Below are 27,832 nucleotides of genomic sequence, written 5' to 3'. Positions count from 1 at the left end.
GAGAAATACAGGGAGTTGTGGTCATTTTTCAAATAAACAACAGATTTACTACCAACTGAGCATATGACATATTTACATATTCTAGTAGGTCATTCATCCACAATGACGCCAAGAAGACTGCAAAGACAAATGAAAAAAGGTATTTATTTGAGACAAGAGATCTGATTGTACAGTCATTCTCAGTAGAGTGTATTTGAAAGAAATTTAGATTACAATGAAATGATTGTAAGGCAGGAAACAGTAGTGAATATTAGTTTAGATTGGAAAAGCTAGAGCAGCAGTAGAATGTATGAAGACGCAGCAACATGATGAGTTTCACCATTTGTTGGTAATTTGGTTGTGAATCATTTTCCCTTGTTGACATTTCAGCTATGGTGTTTATAAGGGTGAGAATACAAACACAGATTTAAAATGAACAATAAATTCTGCTTAGACTGACCTGCAGCTTTTATTTATGAACTGTATTGGTAATATTCTATGAAAACAGTATCAATCAGCATGAAATAATCTTTTGCTATAAGTACAACACTTTTCACTTATCAACAAGATTTTTCTTTTTATTCAGAAGTCAACAGAAAATACCCAAACATAATTTTTTTTTTAATGTGACTGTCCTGTCTTTTCAAATACACAATAAAGTAACTTTTGGATGGATTTGGTTGGATAGTTTCAGTCGTCATGCAAAATCGCTGCATCCAGCTCTTATGCCAATAAAATCAGGTTTACTAATAAATGGCTTCCAGCTTACAGACCATCTTTGGCATAACAAAGATGGTCTGCAAATTTCACAATATAAGGCATTCCGTGAAGATCGATATGGCTTAATTGTGATAAATGCTTATCCTGTGAACAGGCTGGCACACGGCAGAACTGTGAAAGCGGTGACACATGAGGATATCATAGAAAAAAAAACAGAGAAAGTAAAGATAAGGGGAGTGAGGAGAAAAAACCCATCACACAACCGGAAACTGAAAAAAGAATCACCCCGATGTTCCCCATGTGTCACAACTTTCAAATTTAAAGACCCTATTTCTACTTTTCTCTACAGGAGAGCGAGTGGTCTCTGAGATGAACAATCAATTTTAAACCTAAATGCTAACGTCAGGAAGAATGATATTTGAACCTTTGACGTTTTAGATTTAGCCTCCTGTTTCTGTTTAAAGACACAAAGTCAGAACAAACTTCTACACCATGTTCACTGCCTTTATGTTTCAGCAGGTGAAGACAGTCCCTGTGAGTGTGTACATGCTGCTCTTTAAACCTTCTTCATGCCCCGCCCCATCAGGCAGGCAAAGATGGTCATCACCATTTTAGGGTTGACTTCTACCAAGTCCTCAGGCAGGGCGTAGACTTTAGCGCCGATCTTCCTCGCCATGGAGACGGCATACCTGGGGCAAGAAAGGTTTAAACAAAGGATTACTATGGTAATATCTTGCCAATTAAAAGTAAAATTTTACTAAGTAAAATTAAAATTTGTTCAAAGCTTTTTAGCCCCGCTGCATGTTCAGGTTTTTTTAGAGATGATTACTTGGCATTGTCCAGTTTATCTTCATCTGAGAAATCCTCTCTTTTCACCAGGTCAAAGTTCACGCTCTGTGGCTGAATGGCATCAATCAGGTCCAGCACTGGAAGGCTGGTGCTAATGGCTTTGTCCTAAACAGACAGGCAGACACAGAAAATTAGCAAAACTTCTCATATTAGCTTGAGGCCGTCCTAATACATGAACATCCAGCTGCTTATTTACTACTGTTGACACTACCGCTAATCCACTGCTGTGCTAATAACGGAGCTAATTTTTTTGCTTAGCGATTAAGTGATTTTGCTAACTTTGAAAGTATTTAGCGCACTTAGCTTCCTCTAAATTAGTTTTTCTGTTTTTATTTTAACTTCTAAAGCATTAATTTACTCGCATGACTTGCAAACATTCAGTTGAATAAAGTTTGACATCTATGTTGAAGCTTTGGTTATCCACTGCTACGAATACTTCAGGTTATACTTCTTATTTTGAAGTGGGCAAAGACAGTTCTGTTTCCTCTCCTCACTATGTCTTTTCTTTTAAGAAACTTTATTGAGCAAATGGCAAGTGACAAATACAGGAAGTATACAAAAGAAAACACTGAAATGAACAGAGGTGCTAATTAACAAATAAATGGCAAAATTCATTATGTGAATTGTTTTGAAAGCCCCCTTACATTCTGTCAACATGGTTGGTTTTAGCGCTTTAGCATTAGCTTCTACTAAATACCATGTTGATGTAGCACATTAGCATTAGCTTCTATTAAATGCTATGTTTGTGTATCACTTTAGCATCAGATTGTACTAAATATCATGTTGGTGTACCATTTTGGCATGAGCTTCTACTAAGTCCTGTGTGGGGGTAGCGCTTTAGCACTGGCAGAACTAGTGTTGTGACTCATGCTTCAGGGTTAGCATGGCTAACGTTTTAGTTAGTGGTGCCTGCCACTTGTTGAATCCCTCTAAAAATTTTGACAAACTTTTGGGATATCCTATCGCTGCCCAAGAATCTTTGAACCAAACCTTTGAGGAAATTAGACACAGGTCGAGTCTAATGTAATAATTATACAACTTCTAAAGAATGACACAAGTGTTCCCTGGTTGGTGTTTTTTTTTTCTTGATTCCACTTCAAACTGATGTCCTATTTAGGTTTAATCTCTCACATGAAATCCCAATAAATCACTGGACTGTTTGGGTTTGTGCCTCTTACCTTAAAGCTTTTGATGAAGGAACTCTTGCCACCTTCCTTCAGAGCCTTATTGACCCACGAGATGATCAAATCGTCTCCAGCAACTTCTCCATGTCCGAGGTCCTCCAGCACGTTTAAAGTGTACCTGCACCATGTCGGTCATTATTATTAGTCTTCAGTATAACCAATATTACAATGTTTTAAAAAGTAAAAATGACACATATTCAAAGTGAATCTCAAATTTCCCATAAAGTTCATATGTTGTCAGAGTTGAGGAAGCCTCTGAAAATGCTAATTACTCAGACTGAAGGCTGGACAAGCAGCAACCCCTCCCTCTCCATAACTGCATAACAACCCAGCATCCTCAGCATATGCTGACTCTGTGAGCCAGAAAGTGAAAAGTCAAACAACCTCCTCATCAGCTGCCACACCAAGGCCAGGGTGAGAGTCTCGTTCCCCTCATTCAGGTCCTGACCTCCGATTCCCACCAGAGAAAAGCCGGCTTTGGTCTTCCCCAACTCCACGGCGTAGTTACAGTTTTCAATCTGTTGAAGAGAAAGATGCAAACACATTGAGATCTACGCCAATTCACAGTCTCAAGTCTTTCCGGGTCTCCAAACTGACCTTCTTTAAGTGGCCTCCTCCTACTCCCTTGTAGGGAGGAAGGTTGACTCTGTGGTCCCAGTCCACCTTCACTTTAATCTTTTCATACAGCTGCAGAATCACTATGGCGTCCTGCAGATCTCTGCATGCAAACACAAACACGTTGATGAGCCAGTGAACAGAAGAACGTCCCCGTGGCAGAAATAGAACCACTGACCCATAGATGTAGTGAACGTGTGGACTGACTCCCAGCGAGTTCATCCAGTTCCTGAAGGTTCTCTCCTCTCTTGTCTCACCTAAAACAAAGTCAAGGAGGATGATGAAGCCCACACAAATCTGGACACAAGTGAGAAAAATAAAGTTTCAAGAAAGTCGTATCTGTGCTTTACTCTCAAGATTCCACTCCTGGTTTTCGGGTTTGGTGAGCGCCGGGTGCTTGTTGAAGAGCGTGGCCACGAAGGCCAGATTGAGTTTGGCGTTTCCTGTCACGATGTCGGTGGCGGTCACAAACTGACGGCATCCCAGCCGGTCGGCCTGTTTCAGCAGACACTCGGCTCTCTTTTTCAGGTCTTTCTCCTGGAGACGCAAGCACAATGTCAGGTTTGAGAGCAAGAAACGTCTCACAAATACCACAAAAGAACATCAATAACCCTGAATGAATGACCACTACACAGATTAAGAACTTTTGAAAATAAAAAGACATTTCCATTGTTTTGGGTTCATTTATTGTGACAGTTATGACAATTTATTAAGATTGACACAAGAAAAAAACAATACTTGTTGTAGTGCAATCATATGTATTATCATTTCAGTCAGAAATTTTGGCCTTTTATTGGTACATTTAATCCATTTCTTTTGGGATGGACTGACAATAGATGTAGCTTAGAGAGCTAGCATACCTAGGAGCAATGCTTCTTGATACGCTATTGGGTGTCTTTGGTATCGCAGTCAATTTAGAAGGCCCATTTTATTTCCTTTGCACTGAGTGGGTGTATCCTAACACTGAAAATAAGCAAGTCTGTGAATGTTAGCTCCTGTGGTAGTGCTAGGACAGTTTTCATTGTGCGAAATGATGCATATTAGGGTCTACTTGGTGTTTGAATTATTAAAATAGACAGTTCTCAATGTTTCCAGAAAGAGGCTAAAGTATTTTGGTATTTTAGCTAATCGCAGTTTGTTTGGCTGAATACCTAACCGTCCTATTCAGGTAATAGGGCGGTTAGCTATTGGCTGAAAAGAGCCAAAAGACCACAGTTGTGATATTATATCTGTTCAAGTTTCATGCAAGTGAAAATTCACAGTTTCTAAATTTTCAACGCTAGCAAGCTAACAAACTAAAATAAATTCTAATATTTCTGTTGAAAAAAGAAGCAAGAATTATGCCAGAAGTTTGTTGATGGCCACAAAAAGTATATATGTTTCTTTCAAACAAGCCAATCAACATTTTTTCTGATCTTATTGGGTGTGTATTACATTCTTTATCTATGACAAATAACTTAAGAAAGATGACTGTAATGAACTTTTAAGTTGCTTTTGGATCTGACTGCAAAGTTGGGAAAAAAGAAATAAATTCAGCAAAATGCTGCGTATGGATTGATTTGAAATGACAAAAACTCTGCCTTCTTCCTGCCCTCATGGAATTAAGTTTGAAATCCCCCCATTTGAATTTTGTTTTTCCAAATTGTTTCCCAAGTCTCCTGTGGGAAGAAAATACTAAAATTCCACTCAGAAAAACAGAGTCAGCCTATAACATGTAGTCCAGTCGGAATGATATCCAGAGCTTAAAATAACCACAGGAAGCAGAAAGAAGATAAACAGCTTCCATTCGGCCTGAACGGCCACGTCAATAAACATCCTTAACTGGGTTTAGTCTGAACCGCAAATAGATTCAAGATTGACTCCGGTGTCGTCACCACCATTTTCTGTTGTGTTCACCAGTTTAGGGTGATTGATGTTGTAATCTCACTAAAGTAAAGGAACAGGGTGTCTGTAGACCTCACCAACACAAATGTAAGACTTTTAAAAGACATTTAAGACCACTATGAATGGAATTTAAGACCTGTAACATAAAAGAAATGTACAAAAAATAAATCGCAGGGGTTGGCAACAGAAGTGAGCCAATGGCAAGACAAATGTCATTCAAATGTCTTTCAGATAACTGTCAATAAATCTTACCCATGATGGCTGAAGAATAAAAGCTAGCTAGCTTTACTCTTGCTGGCTAGCTACCTTGAGATATTAGTTAGCGAGCAAGTGTATTAGCAGCTAGTTACCACAGCTGTGGCTGCTACTGCCTCCAGCCACAGAATGCCACAGTTTAGATCTCTGAGTCTAAACTTTCATATTACAGTACACTCCAGCAAATTAAAAAAAAAACTACAGAATATACAAGATTAAATAGCCAGACCACAACAAAATTTGAGACCATTGTGAACGTATTTAAGGCCAACTTATCTTTTTCACAAATTGAAAACATTTTAAGAATGTGCGGACGCCCCGAGGAAAATGAGAGCAGACTCACATAGAGACCAGTCATGTCAATCTCAATCCGAGGAACGTCCTCTTTGCTGCCATCTGGAGCGATCTGCTGCAGCAGGTGATAATACACCCGGGAGTCCTGCAAAGAAAACACAAAGAGTTTCACATTGTTAATATGGGAATGACCTGTGGAGACTGGAATCCAGCAGCCATTGGGTGAGAGACGGGGTGAACCCAGGACAGGTCACCAGTCCATAGAACAGACAACCTACTCATACCTAGGGACAATTTGGAGATCTATTAACCAAAGCAACTGTAGCTGCATTTCCAGAGGCCAAAAAAATTGTACAAATTGGAATTACGAAAATAAATCGGCTTCATGGAAACTTGTGTTTTTTTCGATATTGGCAGAATATCAACAACGTTTCCTCACACATTTGTGATGTAAACACAGGTAGTTCTACCAATTGCAGCTAAAACAGACTCTATTTTAAGAAGACTAACACAGAAAGTAGAAAATGGGTGCAAAACTTTTACAAACTCCTTTACCAAACCAACATGAGTGTCGATACATAAAATAAGCACAGCCCCCACTGTGACGTCTCCTCACCTTAATGTCTCCAGAAAAGTTTGATATGGTCATCCCCGAATTCTTTAAGTGGAAATTGACCCAGCGCAGCAGCAGTTCTTCAGGACTGAGCTTCATCAGCTCCTCCAGACTCTCCCCATCCTGCAGCAGCGCTGCCAGGGCTGTGAATGCAAAGATGTTCAGACCGGAACAAGACGTAGAAATTAAACTTTGTATCAAGTGAGTCCAGTGGAGTAGGTGCAGTTGAGTGTACTGCACCTTCGTTGCGGCTCAGTTTTATATCGGCAAACAGTCCTATCTTGATGATCTGCCAGAGGAGGCCGAGCACCAGGTGAGGCTTGCCCTCCTTTAGGTCCTGAGCGCCGATGTTGACCACTTGGCAGCCGATGGCTGAAGCTGAGTTCAGAGCCAAGTTCAGGTTCTCCTGTTGGTCCAAAGTCAGATGGAACTTACTGCGTTACTCAACCACATTTGGGTGAATATGCATCCATATGAGTCTTACCTGTGTGGTGAAAGCTGTGAGTTTCTTTTTGTTGATAGTCCTCTCATCGATGGTGTCAGGAACAGACAAGTTGATGAGTTTACTGTCGCAAAAAATGAGAGGAAATGACACCAGGGTTTAGAATATGAAAACGAAGGTTCAATAAGGGGGAAAAGGAAGTGATGGATAAGGTTTACCAAAGCAAAATGCCGTCTGCCACAGCTTTAAACAGATGTCCGGTGTTAGGGTCAATGGGCAGGGCATGCTTACAGTCCGGGTCCTTCTCCAAAGATGAGTTGATGTAGTTGGCGAAGGCGAAGCGCTCCTGCTCTGAAATGAAGGTCAACTGCAACATCACTTCACCTGAAGTACTGTAAAACCCAACAAGCTACAGGCTCAGACTGTTTCAAGCAGCTACTAACCAGAGATGGAGTGTGTAGTTCCCTCACTGGAGAGCTCACTGGTGCCTTTGATGGCTACGACACCTTCTTTCTTGCTGAGAGCCTTCCTGAAACCCTGAGCCATTTTGTCGTCCTTCATCTCCTGGAAGATCTGAAAGGTTTAGGGGAAAGTTGGGTCCAGCAAGTTAGAGTGGGGGCAGAAACGTACATCAGCAAAGCAATCCATCAGTAAGTGTGACAAAATACCAGGTATAACACAGCACTTTCCAGTTCTAATCACAATACCTATTTATATCTTCAAAGTTTGACCCCCATTAGTTGTTTTCTGGCCTGGTAAAAACCCTGTGCTTTGTTCTACGTTTTTCTTCGTACAGAGTGTCTGGACCTGTAGCTACTGAGAAAGGATTACTTACTGGAGGCAAGAGACAATTGGCTCTTACCCAGGGACTAACGTTTGGCTGTAATGTCTGTAACGCATAAGCTTATCAGAAACCGGGTGCACTGTAAACAACCGTGTAGTAAGTAACATCACAACAGTTTCCTCTTGCTCTGACTTTAATTACTCCATATTTGGGAGCGTGGTCAATGACTTCCTCTGCTGCCATTGTTGAAACTACAACCTCACTATACTATAACTATAAAATGTTGCATAAAATAAGTCATGTTTCCTTCTGCTCACTGATGGACCCAGTTGAAATTCTACCAGAGAAATTGAGTTGAATGACAGAAGATGGAGACAGTGCAAGAGAGATGAGAATCAAGCAGAATTGCGTAGGAGGGCAATAGTGAGGATATTTGTATACGTCTCTTAAAAAACCAAAACAAAGTGGCATGTAACAAGACCTGGATAAAAACCTATCGAAGATGATGATACAGTTCACGTTATATTTAAGAAGCATAAAAGGAAAGAAGGTGCATGACATTTTATTATTTTTTCAGAATCTTTCTCCCTGGGAAAAACCCCCCACAAAGGGTTATCTCACATTTGCCAAAAATAAAAACAACTTCATTCCCAACTAAAATAGTCAGTGGTCTAACAATACAAATTTGAAACTTTTTGGAAGTTGGTGTCCCGTTACACCTAGCTTAGGACATATCCGGCGTTTCAGAAAGAGATCATGCCAAAGCTCAAACATGGCGGTGGTAGCATGATGGTTTGGGCTAGCTTTGCTTATAATAAATATTTCAATACAGGTACTCATGGTAACGAAATAGAATACGAATGATAAGAAGATAAGTGTAGATAAGCTGCCATTTAGTACTTATTAACTTCATCCATGACAAATTTGACAATAAATTAAATATGGCAACAAAAAAGAAAAACTGGTGAATTTTTAGCTCATTATCATTCAAATGTAAAGTAAACACCACCACCAAGTTGAGTTAGTTAGTTAGTTAGTTAGTTAGTTAGTTAGTTAGTTAGTTAGTTAGTTAGTTAGTTAGTTAGTTAGTTAGTTAGTTAGTTAGTTAGCGTTACCTACAGCCGTGAACTCCTCAAAGTTGATTTGGCTGTCTTTGTCCCGGTCCAGTCGCTGGAGCAGCTCCCGGATCTGGTATCCAGGCAACGGACATCCCACCTCCCGGAACAGGTCGCCCAGTTCTGAGGCGCAGATGAAGCCGCTGTTGTCCACATCTAGACAGGGTTGGGGTTAGGGGAGGAAACGGAGGTTTAATGCAGCTGCTCTCTGTTTCTCATGCTGCTGCAACCTTCCAGATAAAATGGCGGCAGTCAGTCGATGTGTTTGTCAAAAGATGAGAACTCAAAGTTGTCAGCATCGAATGGTAGATTACGACTTCATACAAACCCAAAGGATAAATTCTTGTAGCCAATAGCCATTATTATCTTATATTTATCTTGCTAGCATTCATAGAGCCATAAACACATAAATGTTTTTAAAAATGTTCCCATTTACACTAGGCTTCTTCAGATGTCATTTACAATGTGCAGCTTTTATCACTAAGCTGGACAGGAACAACATTTATCATATTTTTAAATTTACTGATATTAATTAATGCTTCTGTGGAGCAAACAGTGGAGAATGTAGCAAAGTCAGCATATTGTCAGTTTTGTTTCGATTTTTTAACTTGACATCAATAACTGAAATGCATCATGACAATAAATTCTAACCATGAGAAAAAATATCCATTAGATATTAATGGTTTGCAGCTACAAACTAATGTTTTGTATTAGATAAAGAATACAATAAATGTCCTTGCATCTCCAGGTTCTGAGAGGGAACTCACCGACTTTCTGGAAGCTCTGCCTGATCTCCTCCAGCTCGTCGGCGCTCACCTTCCCAGACATGTTGACCTGAGGGAGAGACAGATGTTCATGAAGCTGACCGCCGCACTCTGACTTCTCTTCCTGTTAGTGGATCGCTTCCTGGCGGCGCAAATTCATCTGTGACAAAGCCAGATGGAATTGACTCTCTGATATTCTACTGTTTTAATACAGCCTTTATCAGAAGCTACAGAAATGGATTATTATAGCTCATACTAGGGTTTATCGATCATTTTTACTCTATTGGATTACTCATTAGCTCCATCTGATCTCATCGATATTTGATCATTGTAGACTGAGTTGCTTTGATGCATCCTTTACTGCAAGATGTTCACTCTTAATAACCTAAGAGCTATCTGAATGAAATGAAAGCTTAGATTATGTCCCAGAAAGTATTACCCAGAAAGTATGCCCAGTTCCAGAAACAGCAGGGTAGTGAGATGGCCCCGTCCTGAATTTGATTTAGTTGGGGTTTGATTTGAGAGCCGTTAGCTGCAGAGAGCAGAGCAGCAACTGTGATAGAGACAAAGAGCAGACAGACTGAGATTTCCCTGATAACAAACACTGCCTGTTCGCAAAAGAAGATATCTCACAGTCACAGCTTGTCACTGTTCAAAATAAGAAATGTCACTATAAATGTAGTATCATAATAAGATATAGGCGCTTGTTTTACATCAGTAATTCCTTAATATTGATGAAAAAGTACTAGTTATGAGTGAAATAATCATCCAGTGGAACAAGTACTTTTTCATCAATGTTAAGGAATTAGTGCCTTAAGATAAGCTCTTAGATCTTATAAGCTTTATCTTATGTCAAGGATGCTAAGAAACCAAGCCAAAAGTAGTTGGTAAGATTTTGTGTGTTAACAAACATTTTTATACAACCTTAAATCATTGCAAATTAGCTGAAAGGTCACCATTGGATGATCAAATTCAGCTCAGTTGAACACTATCCATGAACTTTGTTTCTCTTTCTCTGCCTGTTAATTGTAGATTTCTTTGATCGGAATCATAAAATGATATGATCTGTCAGCAATGGACTGTTATGAAACACTTGTTGGGGACAGCAACATTTTCTATCCAATCTAACCTTGTTCTTTATAAATACCAACATGACACATAACCATAACATTCAAACATAGAAAATTGTTTAAAAACACATTCCCAGTCATGCAATAAGAGACTAGTAAAATCAGCAGACGCTAATGTCAACATCTCACGCGGTGTCAAATTCGTGACGCCAAGTGAAACTCTCTAATTCTACTAGAAAACATTCGGAGGTCAACATGGAGAAGGAGTGAAATGACCAACACTCTTCAATAATATCTGTGGGCGGGTCACATTTACGATGTCCAATCATCACCATCTGACCTCCTTTATCTTCAACTTTAACCTCATATTGAGCCAAACTCGCCCCAAGGTGTTTTCTGTACCACTGGCATTGAAGTTAGATGAACTTACAATGTTCTATTTCTTTATCCAATGTGTATAGTGAGCAGATACAAAGACGACCAATTTCTCTTGTCACTCATCTTGTTGTTGTTCTGTACACAAATGATGGGTTTATCGTGTGTTTCATGATTCCATTAAATTTTAATTCCAATATTTTTATTTTAGTATAAAAATTGGTTACTATATGAACTGTCGGTCTGAGTGTATTTTGAACGTGTGCTGGCTTTGTAGCCCAAAGCTTCACCATCAATCTCAAAGGAGACCCACCTAACATGGCCCCGCCCCTAAACCAGCTGCTCTTGTTGGAGAAAAGGGAGCTATGTTGTGACGTCTCTTTGCTGATTTAGTCCAAAGCATGTCAACTGCATTTAACCTGTCCACGTCTAAATCTGCAAGATCCTCCTTTGCATGTTTAAATGAAGCCCCTGCCCGACAAACAAACGAGAGATTTCAGTTTGATGGGAAGCATGCAAACCTGCTGGTTGAATAGTCAAAAAGGGGCTCGTTATAAAGGACGCTCGTGCCAGTGGTGAAAGGCATGGGAACATTTCTCAAACCACCTGTGACAAATGCATCATGGGACTGTGAAACCTGGGGTTTGTGTAGCACAGTTATGCTGTTTCCCAGACTATTTGAATAATGGGAACCAGAGAATTTTTACCACCACAAATGCCATATAGACAGCAGTGAGTATGTCACTTCTGGCTGCTACAAACTACTGCCTTAGCAAGCCAAAATGAGCAGCAGAATAAACAGCAGTGTTTTGGTCAAGACCACCTAACCTGAGACCATGACCAGTCTCGAGTAAACGGAATAAACAGAGCCAATCAAAGGAAAAACCGAACGGCTTGATCATTACTAGAAGAAGAAAAAATAAATACTGAGTGTTCTTTGATAGAGTATGAAGTGATGAGGAAATGACAAAATCCTCTCATTTAATCATCAGAGCATACTTCCTTTGATTTTAATTGAGACAATAAAAGCACATCAGACTGAATTGCTGCTGCATTTACAGACAAAAAACATGATGAGGAAGCGCTTGATTTAATTAAATCTTTAAATAAAGAATGATGCAAAGTAAGACATGAAAAAGAAAGGTGGCAGGAACAAATATGTTTACACTTCTGCCAACCTTCTTTTCAAACAAATAGCTAAATAAATATATATTTTGGTGCTTGAATTGTTAATGTGAATATGTATGAATGAGAAAATCTGCTTCTTTCAAATCCTCTCTGATGGACTTGTTCATCTCTGGTATTAAATTTATTATTATTATTATTATTATTATTATTATTGAGTTCATGAAATGTTATTTCATGGGTGCACTCTGAAAAGATGTGCATTCTACTGCCACAAGATGTCCCTGTTTATAGGAGGTATTGTCTTTCACTTCACTGACATCAGTGACAACAGTAAGAGATTCATTTATCTGACTGAGTCTGACCTGCTGGTCCACCAATAACAAAAGGTCACCACTGAGCTTACCCAGGGCAACGTGGTCACCAGGACAGTTAAAAACACAGAGTCAGCCTCGATGCTGCTGGCACATTAAGATCCATTCATCCATCCATCCATCCATCCATCCATCCATCCATCCATCCATCCATCCATCCATCCAGAATCATCATCAGCAGCAGCAATGCTCATGACTTTGATTATGGGACATGGCTGCTGCTGGTACCAGAATGACAGAAAGAGAGAGAGAAAGAAAAGAAAACGCTTCCATATCACATAAAACCATAACATTGTCATTTTGGCTGGGTGTTTTTAAGATGATAAAAAAAAAGACGTAATAGTCTTTTTTTTAATCATTCTAAACTCTATTTGTGACGTTGTTAAAATGTTCCATCATGCAGTTTTAAAAAGATGTGTCGCAGCAGTAAATGCTGTGGGCTGTAACATTACCTGAGGTCCGCTGGAGCAGCTCGCTGGAAGCAGCCGGAGGACTGGAACCCTCTGTCGGCCTGCCTCTGCCGCGCTGTCCCGTTTTTCTCGGCTGACACCGCCCGGTGAGCGGAGCCGCTCCGCCCCTTCTCCTCCGGGCTCATCCCGCCTCCACAGCCAGAGGAATCAATAAATTACCGTTTCAAGGAGAAAGCTAGTTTTCCCCGGAGTGTATGTTGGTTTTTTTTTTCTTTATTTATTTTAAATTTGTTGGTAAAATAAAATTATACATCACGTATTTGATTTAAAATGCCATTTTATTTTCTGAGGTATATTTCAGAAAGCTATATTTTTTGTCATGTGTTGTATTATGACCAAACACCCCACATTTTTACAGTCTAACCGAGAACAGGTGGTAATATTCACTATCATATTACTATCATATTAGCATTAGCATATTTAGCTCGCGGCTAAATATGCCAATGCTAACGTTCGGGCCGCTGTTCGACAAATATTCTGAGAAGATATTCAGCTTTTTCCAATTTCTAACATTCAAAATGATTCATTCAGTGACCTGTACAAGTCATTACATCGGAATAGTTCGACTTTTTGTCCCACAGACCGAAACACTTTTGCATTTTATTGGGTTTTTATGTGGCAGAACGACTCAGTTGTTAAAGTTAAGCAGGGCTGGCCGCAGGGTGTTTGGGGCCTTAGGCAGAATTTTGCTAAGGGACCCCTTTTCAGTTAAAAATACCACCACTAACATTCAAATTTAATTGGCTAAGACAAAAACAATCACTGATAATTATTATTTTCCGAAATGTCTGACAAAGAGGTCAAACACAAAGTAAACACAGCAAACGGACAATCAAGGTTGTTTGTATTTTTATAAAGTAAACCTGCCAATTCCTAAATATCAACTTTAAATCATTAATAATTTAAAATATTCAAATTTGTTGAAATCAAATATATTTGCATTCTCAATATGTGCCTTGTAAATGTATGGTCTGTGTTAACAGGACTGTGGAGGATACAAGGCTGGACAAGCATGCCAAATGTGAATGCATGATACATATTTTTCTGATTTTAATTTGTGACGAAATGAAATCCACGGAACACTAATCTTCCCTTTCACAATATCCACTGCTGTGCGTGCCTCCATCATTTAAAACCCCAGTAAGATTAAAAAAACAAAAATCTGAACTGTGAAAATGTAATTTTACATATCTTAGAGCTACTCGTTTAATGTTTTTCTGAGAATCACTTTTAGCCCTTGTTATTTTCTCTTTGAACAATGTTCGGTTCAGGATCTTTATTCCCCCTGAGAGCTCGCCTCCCCCATTCCAGGATTATTGCCACATCCTATGAGAATCAGAAGATAAGTAAGGGCTTCTCGTTATACACTAACCCACTCACAGTTAGTCACGCAAGACACTGCGTTGACCAGCTGCTGCACCCTAATGTAGGCATCAACTAAAACCTTCTTATTAGTAGATGTACCTTGCATTTCCTTGCAGAAATGCAGACATGTTGATGTTGTAATTGTTTGGCATTCCTCAGAGGAAGCATGCTGTAGCAGTAAGTGTCATTTTGGATGCAAACTGTTAGCGCTTCTAGCCCGTACATGCAGGAATTCCTCCTCTCTCTCCTCCATTCGTTCTCCCCGTCCTCCTATAATCTCTCACCCCGTCTTCCTGTAGCGATGTGCTGAATCTTGTCAGAGTGAATACCACAAATATGACCAAGAGAGAGCATTTCTTTAGGGGGCATTTCTAGAACTTGTCTTTCTGAGAAGCAAACATATGAGAGCCACATTGTGTTCGGCAGATAAACCGCCATGTGAGATTTTGTCACGCGACCACCGCAACGAATTCAGTTGCCGTCACATGGAACTATGTGAAAATCAGATGAGTGTGTCACAGGGAAACCTTTCCCACAGCATGATGCCACCACCACCGATAGATTGGAATGGAAATGAGGAAAATTGAAAGGGTGTGTGAATACTTTTGCAACATTGTTTTGTTAAAGGAGCAATATTATGTAAAATCCATTGTTTTGGGATTATAACATCGAAAACATACCTAGAGTGTTCCCTTCATATTTGAGAAACCTTTTAATCTAACCCATTCAGCTCCTTCAGATTAGCTACCAGCAATTAGCAAACACATGGTGGAACTGCACATCTGCTGAACTCATCATAGGAGCTTTTAAGTCATACTTTATATGTGTAGCATTGTCATCACAACTGAAGGAAACAGTTAAGTGGCGCTACGGGGCTGAAACTGTGATTTTCCACACAAGGAAACTGGGAACCAACAGAGACCTACAGTCCATTCCCTACATTCAGGAATATCCTTCATACAGATGGATAAATATGTAAAAATTTGAGACAGATAATAATATCTGACTTATTAAGACACGTTTGATTTTTCAAACAAACTGCAATCCTCCCCTGCATTGCTAATAAACTAACGAGAAACACATATCCACTAAATCAGTCCCATTTCTCCACTGTGGTTTCTTTTTCTATTTCAGCCAGTCTGATGCAGACGCGCCGCTGTGCTTTCAGATCAGGTTGCATGACCCAGTTGGGACTTGAGCTGTCGGACAGAAGGGCCCGAGTCTGACTCTAGAATACTTCGGGATAAAGAGTTGACTTGGTGACTGCAAGGCGCCAAAGTCCTGTGATCGCAACTTTGGTATGAGACCAGCGTGAAGCGACGGCATAGTAGGACCACGGTAGATAGGTGGGGAAAAAGGAGTACATTTCTGCCAAAAACATTCTGAGGACATTCTGAAATTAATCTCAGCAATGTTCTAGAAAAAACCCAGACATTTCTGAACTCCAGAAGTTGAAAATTTGCGAGAAAAAAAATGTGAAATTTTGAGATGAAATTCTGAATTTTATAAAAAAAAAAAAAAAACATGGACATTTTGTAAGTCTATTTATTTATTTATTATTTTTGTACAATGTCTTTTTAATAATATAATTTTTATTCTCAAAATACAACTTTATTCTCATACTATTTGAACTTTCCTCGTACGACTTTATTTTCAGAATTGTATCTGTTCTTAGCATGGACCCAACACTCCGTCATAACTTATTATACATATATATAAAAGTTTGTTGGTTCAAATGATTAAGGGCCACTGTTGAAGGTCCAAAGAGCCACTCGTGGCTCCGCAGCTGCAGGTCGCAGTCCCCTGATCTAGAAACACAGCTGCAGAAAAACCTTGGGATTTTTTCCCTGTCCTGCCTGATGACAGGCAGCTTGTGTGCTAACGTTGGTGACAGCAGAGCCAAGCAAACTGCAGGTCAATTCACCATTGTTCACCAGTGTGAGAGAGGGAGTGAATGGAAAACAGACGGCCGTGTGGGACGAGCAGCTCACGCATAAACAAATGTGCAGAAACTGGTGCCGTATACCTCGAGCCCGTCCTCGGTCTCTTTAAATGCTGAAACATTTGAATACAGAAAGCAGACATATTTATGTCTGCTTTCACAAAGATTAGTCACGTATTAAACTACTGTCTACTGACACCAAACCTCCTTGCACTGTCTGACTTTCTCAGACAGTACTTCTTGTCTTGCGATAATTCTTCTTTTGCCAAACAGTTTAAGCTGGATCAGGTTTTCAACTTACTTTGACTAGGCCAGTCTAACACCCTGTGATTTTATCTAAACTGTTCCTGGCTGTCTGTTTAGGAGTGTTGTCCTACTGGAAGGTAATCCCCCACCCCAGCCTCAAGTGTTTATCAATATCCATCCATACTCAGATTGATACCCGCCTATATCTAAACCTACTTTACGCATTTCTGTAAACATGTAATTTTATGATTTCTGTAACTATGACGACTTCTCGTGAGCCTGACCTTTGTTGGTGGCCTGACCTTTGTTGGTGGCCTGACCTTTGTTGGTGGGAACAGGAAGTCCTGTGTTGCAGTGTGTGATCGGTGGCTCCAGGCGTTACCTGGACAAAAGAGGGACAAACACAAACAAATGTTCACACTTTTCATACTTTCACTTGTACAAATAATCGTGAACCACATATAATTTCCCCTCCACTTCAGAGTTGTGAACTACTTTGTGTTGTTCTGCTGCGTGAAGTCACAACATACTCAGGTTTGTGGAGCAGAGGCTCAGAATGTGAAAACGCTGAAGGTGTTCATAACACAGTTACCTCCAGATTATTACTTTTAAAACATCTTCAGACTACAAACTGACATCAGCAGCGGCATCATGGAAGACTGATAATGTCCAGCTGACTGCTGCCACAGTAGCTTTCTTTCAGAAATGCCTTTTGATAAAAAGACCTTTCTTCGTTCTTCTCCTCGTTTTCCTGCCTCACATTTTTTTTTTAATCTAAGCCCCAACAGATTAAAAGAAGGCCAGAATACTCGGCCTGCTGCATATGAGCAGCAAATTTGACCTCTGACCCTCACCGACTTCTGGCTTTTTAAAAACAATTCAGACATTTTTCACTCCCCCCGCCCAGGCAAATTAAACACCCTCCATTAATTCAACTCCTCTGTGTGCAGTGGCGGAGCTAGACTTTTTTTCAAGGGGGGGCCAAAGGGTGAGCAAGGCTTTATCAAAGGGGTCCGTATACAAATGGACCGTTCCATGGAACAAAAGGAAAAATTATTTGTTTCCTTTCGTTCAAAATTAATTAATATAACTAGTGAGGTTATAATTCAAAGTTTTCATATGACATAGCCTACTTACATTTCAGTCATTATTAAACTTAATGGTTTTTCACATATTCTTACCACACACATTTCAAGCAAGAGCTGGGAGATAGAAAACATTAGAGGGCAGCATGTCACTAAAACATGTGTTAAAAGAATGTCTAAAACATGATCTACCAGCACTAGCATGGCTAATATAATAAACGAGGCACTACGCAGCGGTGCTTTTTAGAAATGTATGACAAGTGCCGCCTCTCATTAGGAAGGAAACAGTGGTTACAGCTGAGCGGTAAAATGTAAATACCTGCAAAACTCCTTGAAGGTGTAACTCTAAAGCCGCGGATGTGTTTTGGAACAAGCAGGAACCACATGTCAGTTTAACCAATGAATAGCGTCGGACATCGGGCTGCCTTCAGGGACAGTCGGAAATTGCAGTTTTCCTGGCAAATCTTTGCCGATCTCATAAGTATTATATTTTAAAATTACCATTTCCAGTGGGGTGGCAGTAGGGGTGGCAAGGGCTCTGTTGGGGGTGGCAAGTGCCACCCCGGCCACCCCTCTGGCTTAAGTGTGTGTCTACTTAAGGATTTATATGGCTTAGTTTCATCCACAGGCAAAACCGCGTGGCATCAACCAAATCAGGCTGCATGCGACGGAAGGGCCACATTTTGTATTCCATGCAAAGCGAGTGAGGTGGTGTGTGTGCTTAATGAGAGTGTGTGAAGCTCTGTCTCGGACCACACCCATTCCGACTCAACACCACACCGCCCCCTGTTCGCTCTTCTGTCCACTTATCCTTATTTGGTTGCGCTGGCAGCTCAGCTGATGATTGGTGGAGAGGATTTGACTAGGACGAACAACCTGTGCCGGCTTGCTCACTCACACCCTGCATCTCCCCTGAGTGTGGACAGGTAGAGACATGAGAGAATACTTGGCTCGACACTTTTGCTCCACAAATTTAACTATTAATCTAATGTCTTCACCTCTGCTGTGCTGAAATGTTTGTCCTGGTTGGTTTTTAAGTTTCTTTAAGTGGTTTCGACAGACATTTTCACACAACCTGCCTCATCATAATGAGCATGTCCTCCTGCGTACCTCCACCTATAGGTACTCCAGATCTGTTTAGATATCAAGTTCAGCACATTCCAGACCCCCCTGCAATGTAATCCGCAGGCAGCATGATGAGGAAGGAGCTTATCAGTAGTTTCAGGAAACTGGTAAATTATCACAGAGAGAAATATGTGCTTGTGTCGCCCCCCCTTGCCCTCGAGGATAAAGTCAATTTTGTTGGATTACACAGAAAAACAAACATTTAAGACTTGGACGGTCCATTTCACACCAAGAAACCCAGCGCGAGTCTAAGATCTTAAAATGTCGACCATAAAAGGAAAGAAAAGGATTAAAAACTCCAGAGGAGAAAAAAAAGGTTACACGAGAAACACTGACCTCTAGTGGACAGAAAGAAAAGAAAGCGGCTGCATTTGTTAAAATGTTTTATTACATAGAGGAGTGGAGATAAGTGTTCCTTACACTAATAAGCAGTAGGACTTTCACAATAAGGACGTTGATAGTTACACTGAATTTTATTTAGTCGTCTTTCTCTGGGGCAGCTTCGAATTCAGACACAATGGATCTGGAAGAGAAGGAGGGAAATACAGAGTTAATGTGTATTAATAACAGAGGATTTATGTTTTTCTTTTCAAACAAAAAACAAATCGCTTTAAAGGCAAAGAAAAGTGCATCCATTTTATATTACTAATTTTTACGACTGATTATACCTGTTTTAAAGTGTTATATAAATACACTTGACATTGACAATAAAGTCATAATATGAGGATACAGTGATTATGTGAATAAAGTTGAATAACAATAAATTTGTAGAATTCTAGAATAAAGTCGTACTGCAATTTTATTTCTGTATTTTTATGACTATTTTTATAATTTTATGTTTAACTAGTAATTATTATCATAAAATAAAGTGACTTATTTGGCATGCTCTTCTTTCTGATTGGCTGCTAGTCAGATTTTTCAAGCTGCTTTGCTCATCAAGCTAGCATAGCTGTCAAAAAATGAAAAAGTTTCCAACAAAAAAAAAAACGACAGAAGCAACAGTAACCCTGGCTACAAAAAGACAAAACCCTAAGAACTCACGGCTGACTAAAATCAGAAGGCATGAGGCAGCTTTTATGCTAAATAATCGTAATATTTATTGAATAGTGAATAAAAGTGAGAAAAAACATTGTAATTCTTTATACATTTAGTAGTCTGCTCTGCTAAATTGACGCTCTGAGATGGGTCTCCAGGATTTTGTTTTAAGGAGCTATGCTGGATTCTTCTTGATCCATCGATTTCAGTCTCTTAAGATTTTCAAGTAGATTCTTTTTGACGTTCAAAGCTCTCAGTCAGATGCTGCACCAGCCCAAACCATAACCATCCCACCTACTCTCCTCCATCCCACCTGCCAATCTTTATCCCGAAGTTACAGATCTGACTTGCCGACTTCCCTTAACTCCATTCATCCAACACGCCAGAGGCTGTTCACCTTGGAGACCTGCTGCGGATATGGGTACGGCCTTGTCTGTACATTACAGACAAGGCCTGTAATGTACCTCTCTGACTTATTCAGATGCTGCTGTCAGGACTTTAAATGTCCCAAGTCACTTCCAAGTAGTGTCTGCTAATAATTCATGACCAGGCTACTTGATAGTGCTTCGCAGTCTACTGTGGGAGTGTTTTCTTTAACATTCTGCTGGTCGGTTTAAAACTTTTGCACAGTGCCTCATATATTTTTCTAACTCCCCAGAAGAATAGAACGATTTAGAAAAACTTGATTTGCCAATTGTTGTTCGATTCCAGGTAACTAAGTGAGTCACCTTTGTTTGTCGTCCAGCTCAAACTCAGCCAGTGTCCTCTTAGCTAGCTCCGGGGTTGTTGGGAGACCGAAAGCTGCAGACAGCTGGACCAGCTCCACGGCTCTCTGAGGGGAAGCGTTGCATCGACACGCGGTCAGGAAGCTGCTCAACAGCGCCCCACTGTGGAGAAAAGACCAAAGGGTTACGTGCCTAAATAAATAAATAAATAAATAAATGGTGTGAAAACTTACGAAGGAACCCTGCTTTTGCCTTTGAAGAGCTGCAGCATGTCCCTGCAGAGGGAACCGGAAGAGACACAACGAGGTCAGAAACCATAATGCGTACGCTGTGACGCATCGCAGCAACAGGCCTACCCACTCTATGAGGCATCTATGTATTCATGTCTATGGCCTCAACTGTCTTTTTTTTTTTTTTAAATCTTTTTAAAACTATTTCACTGGAGATTAAATACATTTTAAAAATTAAGAGTTGACTGATATCTTTGCATTTTCCTTGATTTAGAGCTTTATAGCGACAGAAATAATAGCTCAAACTTGGTAATAAACCAATTAAAGAAAAACTTCAAAAGTCTCCAGTCACAGAACGTCAAGATGTCTGAGTGTGTCTCAAACTTTTGCCTGACTTAAAAGTCCTGCCAGAAAAAAAAAAACATGCATACAATATAGGAGATTAAATAGTCTTGTCAAGACAAATTTTAATACCTGTGATTAACAATTTGTTGGTCCACTTAAAACAGCAAATAATTTAAGACATTTTATTGCCTTAATTTTAGATAAAAATTAAGACTTTTTGAGGACCCGCTGCCAGGCTGTAAGCGGTGTGAATGCTTCTCTCACCAGGCCTTTTGGAACTTGTTGGCTCGCAGCAGCAGGATGGAGACTTGCGACAGCGACGAGGTTCTCCACTCCATGCCGGGCCTCTCGTCAAACACGCGTTTAATATCCAGAGCACACGCAGCAAAAGACTCCTGGACCTGCAGATGATGTGGTCAGTCGGACATTTTATCACTAGATCTTGTGGTACCGATAGGATAACTATAAAAGCTATTTATTACAGCTTTGCAATCTTTTTAAAATAACCAAACGGCAGAAGAAATTTAATTTATCATTAAACTGATCACAGTAATTACATTTGATCACAGTTTTGAATTTATTAATGCTTTTATGGAACTTTTATGGAACAGAAAATAATGGAAATTCTGACAATAGAGTTAGTTTTTAAACATTTAGTAGAATTTATTGCTATAATAGAAAATTCCTCACTGCCAATGATAACACAATAAAAGTGAGCCTTTTAAAGACACATCGACCCGATGCTAATATCTGTATCGGTGCCAATATAAAAAAAAACACTCCTATATCAGGTATCAGTGACAATGGGCCCAATTCAGAAGGCAGGTCTATTCAGTCTAATTCTATGTTTTGTGCTCTGAGTGACATAATGCTTTATCATTTATTTTACATTATATTTAGAATACCTAAATGCACTTTTTGAACCATTTCAAAGAAATTGCTACAGTATTTTTCCATGTTTGACCAAGGTAGTCAGTTTCTTATTATTTTACATTGGCTATTGTTTTCCTAATTTGAATAAATTAAAATTGTCTTGTTTTTATATGTTTGACCAAACATTTAAATTCTATTTGTGCATTTAAGTGTGCTGTACTGGCGGAGAGTATCAAATGAATTTTAATTCAGCATATTTATGTTTGTGTTTTCTTTTTTTAATACATGTTTTAAGTCAATCCAGCCAATTGTTTCTGTATTGGACGTGAAAAAGGTGAATCAGTGAGGGACGAAAACTGACCTCCACACTGTGCTCCTCTCTGGCCATGAGACTCAGCAGATCCTCCACCAGATTCAGCTTGTTATCATGACCCAAAGTCTTAATGTCTGCAGACAATAAAGGGAAATGAACCATATTTCTAGAGACAAAGGCAGGCGGAGCGCTCCTGGCGGTGTGGGACGGACCTTTCCAAATGGTGGGCAGCAGGTCCAGGCGGCTGTCCGTGTCCAGAGCCTGCAGCAGGCTCTTCATTCCCGGAGGGTTGGGGTAGTGCAACTGCAAACAGCAGACTGAAGAGTGAGCTACCGTCCACAGACGGCAGAAATCTGCCAACAGTAGCTGGGTTTCCAATGACTGTGTAATTGAGCAATTTAACATTTCAAAAATAAATAGAAACGAGGCAATTTCGAAAAAAAGTATTTTTTTATAAAAAGCCTTTTATATTGACAATTATCTAAAAATGGGAAGTGCCATATATGATGTCAACCGTGGTTGGTCAAATTCACAAAACACGAAAGCACTTTTCTCCCCGCATCAGATGAGTCACATGATCAACAACCAGATATCACTACTGGAGAAAACCACAAAGAAGAAGATGACAGGAAGTAGCTGGAAGATGACGGAGGGCCTCCTGTTTTTTGATTACTTTTCACAAGAAAAAACATTCTTGTGTGATTTTATCGCATTTCTTAAATAATGGAAACACCGTATATGCAAAATTGTGTTTTTCCCCCCCAACATTAGCAGAATTTTGACAAAGTTTCTGTAATGGAAACACAGCTGAATGGGGGTGCACTGACCGAAGGGACGATCCGGTTGTACCACTTCAGCACCACATCGATGTGCTCCATCATGCACAGCAGGCTGAAGAAGCGACCGCTGCAGAGGAAATGGGGAGAGTTAGGAAGGAGAAAAAAAACAAAAATGAAGACAGAACGTATCAGAAGAGCCATTTCTGGGAACTTACTAATAGATACCCCTTTGATAGGAATCTCCCAGCAGCCTGCAGTTCTCCCCAACTTCCACCAGACTGTGAACTTTGTAACCCAGTTCCAGATCTTTACCGTCCAAACACTTGAAGACATTGGAGGTGAGGTTAATGTAGGAGGAACAGAGTTACAGCCCTAAATGTAATTTTCCTGTTTGGTTGCTCAAACTCAGTGAAAAAAACTGAAGTCTGATTCTACGCAAAAAAAAAAACAAAAAAAAAAAAAAGATCAAAACAAAAAAAAAAGGGAAAGACATTTAAAAAAAGAGAAAGTTTTAAAACTTACCATTTTCATTGCAGTGGAGAAAAACAAAACTGGGAAGAAATGAAAAAGAAAAGTTTAGAAAGGTTTCCTGTCATAGTATCAGTACAGATGACATCATTTCCTCTCTCAATCGCTCTGGCCTCACCATCATCAGGGTCCTGGCAGGTGAAGCTGGTTCCCTCCAACTTCGTCAACACATTCTGTAAGACGTCCATGCTGCTGGGCCCGGAGGAGGCTGCGGAGGAAATGTCCACTGCTCAGTAAGCGTACAAGAAGTAGCTAATGAACAGGAAGTAGCTCATAAACACCTGCCTCAATGAGAGCCAGACCTACCTGGCTTGGAGAAGACTGCCAGGATGTGTTCATAGGTGGCCAAGCTTGGAGCTGAAGGTTACACAGCGGAAAACATGGGTGAGGAAACAACATGACCCCATAATCGCCCGGAGGAAAATGGTAGAGGTGACGGTGCCGGTAGCTTACCGATTCCCAGGGCCTTCATCTCGTTTAGAGTCTGGGGCGAGAAGGTTTTAGCCAGGAAGCCACATCGCCTCAGAGCTTTGAGAACACTGTTGAAGGTGAGCAGGTTGGGATGAACTTTCTGTTCCTTCATCTGGTTCAGCAACTCCTACACACGCACACACACACACATGCACGCACACACACAATTTAACATTGAACATCTGGTCTGGCTGCTTCCTTCAGTTCTGATGTTAAAAATGTCTTTTTTTTATTAAAGGGAATCTGAACAACGTTCCACAGTTGAGGTGTACTTACATCGATGAGGTCCCATCTCTCGTTGAACTTCTCTTTGACATCAGGAACGGCTGAGATCAGCGCGTTGAAGATGTGGACATCAGCTGTGAATGCAAGAAAACCAACAAAAACTGTTCAGTTTTTTGGTGCTACGTGACTTTCCTGTCTGAATTAGCCCACCATTCTACCATTGTTTATTTATTTGAGTTTGTTTTAATGTTTCCCCCATTTTGAAGACTTTGCAGTTGGTGTGCAGGTATCAATCTTCCAATAACACATAATTGTCAAGTGATATTTTCAAATTTTCTGTCAACTTGAAATATTTTTTAACTAAAAAAAAAAGTGGCGGTCATCCAGCAGCCTGCCACCGGGTTTGGAAAGTTTTCTGGGGGAAACCCTGGTGCTAACAAGTATTAAAGGTAAGTCATGTTGCTAAAATTAGTTTCTTGCAACATGTCTAATGGTGATTAATCTTATTTCTTATTATAACCTGATAAAGTAGAGGTGGGTTATGTAATCAATAGAAGGAGTCCCAGAATTGAACCTTGGGGAACCCCACATCTGAGCTATCCTGGATCCAAGCAGATATTCGTGCAGTATTAGCAATGTGCTGCTTCCTTCTCACAGTGTGTCCTGATCCTCACCTGACAGTCTGTTGTTGAGCAGGTCTGCGTACATGTTGAAGGCCTTTGCGTGTGCTCCGTGCTGCTCAGAGACATAAACAATGAAGGAACGCTGCGGTGATGAAACGCGGCTGTTTGTTCAGCATGACGGACGTGAGCGAGGCGTTACCTTCACCATGCCTCTGATCAGAGCGGAGTAACACCGCGCGTCTCTCTCCGGCAGCAGGTTGAAGATCCTCTCTGCATTGTTGTTGTCCTTCCAGGTCAACTTCAAGAAGTTTGTCAGTCGGCGTCCCACGGGTTTCCACCTCCTGCCCTCCTTATCTCCCGCCTCCTCCTGAGTCAAACACAGAGACAAACCTCAGCACCCGCGCTCCGTAGAGCCGACCACGTCGCCCGGGTTAAGATCGACTTACTCTGGCCTCAGTCTTCGGTCCCCACTCCTGGACTGGCTCCTTGTCACAGTACAGACAGATGAGGTCCAACAACTTGTGGGTTGTCTCCATGGAGACTGCTGTGCCTGGAAGGAGCAGCATTCACCAGAAATGAAGCGGCGCATCAGTGGGAGTTCTTTTTAAAGAAACGTAATCGTTCTTGTGTGTGACCTCACCGGACTGCTGCAGCTGATCATACATCTCCACCGCGGCCGAGACCTTCCTCAGGCTGATCCGTTCCTCCAGCGCCGCCTCGCTCACCTCCTCCAGACACGGTGCCACGCTCTCTGGCATCAAACACTACAAATGCACACAAAACAGATTAAAAAAGTGTGCAAGTTATTGATTATTAACTTCCTCTACAGTTGATCACTATCAAAATCAGAACAACAAAACTTGTTTCAGTACAGCCCATCCAAACCATAAAGTAGAATAAAAATAAAAAAAGACAACATAAGACATGGGTAGACAGATGCCTGAGGCTGCAGGCGCTGACCTTTCGTTACATGAGTAGGACAACATGAATGCAGATGAGAGAAAAGAAATCATATCTCACACTGTGTCCTCACAGGAAACATGTGGGGTTGCAAAACCTAACAAAAAACCCCATCATTGATCGACTAGCAATTAATCAATAAGCGGTCTTTTCCTTAAAACCTTCCGTTTTTTCTAGAATCTAAATGGCCAGCTGTCTTTCCATGACAAAAAAGTTATATTTTTCAGACTACACTGAATAAAAAAAATTATTCTCTGCTTTATTTAATACTTATTGAACACAAAGAAAATTGTGGTTTTCTCATATTATTATTCTTGTATTATAGAATACAACAAAAGAGGAAGCTCATGGTTACTGAACAAAAAAATAAAAGATGAAAAGAATAAACTGTATGAAACACTTAATTTCCCCATAAACTGAGACATCTACATCAGAAGTTCTCTTTGCTCCACAAAGAGCTTTAACTCACAGCAAAAAAACTTGCATAAAGTGTATTTTACATCCCCACTGGTTCTGTTTGGACTGTTTCTGTATCAACTGGCGACGCTTAACAATGATCAATGGCGGCCAAACAACAACACTAAAAGAATGCTGAAGCGGACATTTTTGGAAATAGTTTTAATCTAATAACCCATCAATCGACAATTGATCGGAAGTTGATTAATTATTTGCATCCCTGCGGTTCTTACTGGTATATGCGGTTCTGCAAAGTCTTTGGTGAATAACTTGGGGTTGCAGTTGACAAAGTACTTGGCTGCAGCTCTGCCGGATTCCTGAGACAGGGAGAACAGATTCTGCAAAGAGAAAGAAGAAAAACAAACAACTCAGTGTCAGGTACTGTCCTCACTCATTTTTGAGAAATCACTATGGTAACACAGGTTGATATATCGAGCTAGAGCTCCTACAAACTCAGCGGATGTCCTGGGTGAGAGGTACGAGTCGTCCTGGAACTGGTAGGGATAGGCTGTTGGGTCCTGCAGGGAGAAATGTCCAAGCAGGATACATGAGAAACAACCAAATTAACAAACAGAATCAGAAACCAAAATCTTCTCCAGAGAGACTCTTACTCGTTGGACAGTAGAAGCCAGGGCCTCCAGCACTGCCTCCTTGCTCCTGTCAAGAGGAAGACGCAATACTGACTGTGCTAAAGAATGTAGTGATCAGAATAAAACTTTGTTTGTGATATATCAGACATACCATGATTTCTTCCTGGGGATGACTATCGCTTCTTTTGATTCTGGAACAGAGCAAAAAAAGAGGCTATTTTCACATCAAAAGACAACAGGAATTCAACACTGTTCTCTCCATTGACTTGCAATGGCTGCGGTGCATTATGAAAGTATTCGCACCCCTTAATCTTAACTGTATTTCACATTTGTTTTATGCCTATGTTTATGTTGCCCATGTTATGTTTTTAGAGACTTGAGTCTCCAAATCAAACTGCTGTGATTTGTTTACCTTTGTGAAGGTCGGTGGCTTGTTGTTGCAGAGCTGAAGTCCGCCCGAAACTCCTGCAGAGAAGCAGAACTAAGCTTTAATTATCTGGACACAACCAATAAAAGACCATAGTCTGACTTTAAGCTGCATGTGTTTAATCTGAACACAAAGCAGTAGTAGACTCGTAGGAGTAGTGATGTCAGTAGAAAGTCAGAGACGTGACCTCTCCTGTCGGAGGATGCTACTGCTGCTAAACCAACAACACACATGACGTCACAAGTCAGTGAAAGTAGAATATGGTAGAAAAACATTCACAAGCTCGCCCTACCTGCTAGCAAACAGCTGGTCGATGTTAAACCGCAGAAATCTTCCGTTTCTATGAATATGCTGTCCTACGTGCTTACAGGGAGCCGCCATATTGTTAAGCACTGAAGGCTTGTGGGAAAGGGACGAACCAACGAAAGAGGGGAGAAGAAATAACAGTTACAGGTTTTTCAAAAGTTAACACCAAAGTATAACTGACTTAAATCTGCATTAACAACCATTTTGTAGACCACATTGAAATATAAAGTGACTGTAAAGACTTAATTTCATGTGAATGCCCCGTGACATA

At 40.4% G+C, this 27,832-nt stretch overlaps 2 protein-coding genes across 5 annotated transcripts; both read right to left on the bottom strand.

The window, feature by feature from the left end:
• Positions 1-125: 125 nt before the first annotated feature.
• On the bottom strand, positions 126-12,976 carry LOC129362765 (plastin-2-like). Of its 4 annotated transcripts, none has more exons than XM_055034485.1 (17): positions 12,895-12,976; positions 9,938-10,051; positions 9,502-9,568; positions 8,739-8,890; positions 7,279-7,408; positions 7,054-7,186; positions 6,878-6,959; positions 6,634-6,799; positions 6,397-6,536; positions 5,830-5,925; positions 3,698-3,884; positions 3,526-3,604; positions 3,330-3,450; positions 3,117-3,250; positions 2,727-2,850; positions 1,529-1,653; positions 126-1,388 (listed from the first exon to the last, which is right to left on the bottom strand). In XM_055034485.1, exons 3-17 carry the CDS (start codon positions 9,560-9,562, stop codon positions 1,256-1,258), a joined length of 1,863 nt encoding a protein of 620 aa, XP_054890460.1. In that variant the 5' UTR covers positions 9,563-9,568; positions 9,938-10,051; positions 12,895-12,976; the 3' UTR covers positions 126-1,255. The 4 variants fall into 4 exon arrangements, with proteins under 4 accessions (XP_054890460.1, XP_054890461.1, XP_054890459.1 ...); XM_055034486.1 differs by having other exon boundaries at positions 9,938-10,030; positions 12,895-12,910; XM_055034484.1 differs by lacking the exon at positions 9,938-10,051 and having other exon boundaries at positions 12,895-12,961.
• A 6,065-nt stretch (positions 12,977-19,041) lies between these two features.
• Positions 19,042-27,733, bottom strand: ptcd3 (pentatricopeptide repeat domain 3). The gene is made up of 23 exons (XM_055034798.1): positions 27,548-27,733; positions 27,241-27,293; positions 26,980-27,019; positions 26,850-26,895; positions 26,688-26,756; positions 26,472-26,576; positions 25,463-25,586; positions 25,269-25,372; positions 25,022-25,189; positions 24,874-24,934; positions 24,251-24,333; positions 23,957-24,101; positions 23,810-23,860; positions 23,622-23,711; positions 23,498-23,526; positions 23,191-23,297; positions 23,024-23,102; positions 22,409-22,499; positions 22,245-22,330; positions 21,275-21,411; positions 20,669-20,710; positions 20,439-20,597; positions 19,042-19,198 (listed from the first exon to the last, which is right to left on the bottom strand). The coding sequence occupies exons 1-23, from the start codon at positions 27,634-27,636 to the stop codon at positions 19,153-19,155; spliced, it is 2,004 nt and encodes a 667-aa protein (XP_054890773.1). The 5' UTR covers positions 27,637-27,733; the 3' UTR covers positions 19,042-19,152.
• Positions 27,734-27,832: the final 99 nt, after the last annotated feature.

The sequence above is a fragment of the Poeciliopsis prolifica genome, unplaced genomic scaffold (assembly GCF_027474105.1).
Source record: "Poeciliopsis prolifica strain line A6 unplaced genomic scaffold, Auburn_PproV2 SCAFFOLD009, whole genome shotgun sequence".
NCBI lineage: Eukaryota > Metazoa > Chordata > Actinopteri > Cyprinodontiformes > Poeciliidae > Poeciliopsis > Poeciliopsis prolifica.
The sequence above is the reverse complement of the archived record's forward strand: the minus strand, read 5'-3'. Positions and strand labels throughout refer to the sequence as shown.

Bases quoted from the DNA above. Each gene is read 5' to 3' on its own strand.
- LOC129362765 (XM_055034485.1), bottom strand. From the start codon at position 9,562: ATGTCTGGGAAGGTGAGCGCCGACGAGCTGGAGGAGATCAGGCAGAGC. The intron at 8,891-9,501 runs GTGAGTTCCCTC...AACCCTGTCTAG, and splicing joins GCAGAGCTTCCAGAAAGTCG to ATGTGGACAACAGCGGCTTC. The intron at 3,451-3,525 runs GTCAGTGGTTCT...GTTTGCATGCAG, and splicing joins CACGTTCACTACATCTATGG to AGATCTGCAGGACGCCATAG.
- ptcd3 (XM_055034798.1), bottom strand. From the start codon at position 27,636: ATGGCGGCTCCCTGTAAGCACGTAGGACAGCATATTCATAGAAACGGA. The intron at 24,334-24,873 runs GTGAGGATCAGG...TTGCATTCACAG, and splicing joins GCTCAACAACAGACTGTCAG to CTGATGTCCACATCTTCAAC. The intron at 23,527-23,621 runs GTGAGGCCAGAG...ATTTCTTCCCAG, and splicing joins CTGCCAGGACCCTGATGATG to TTTTGTTTTTCTCCACTGCA.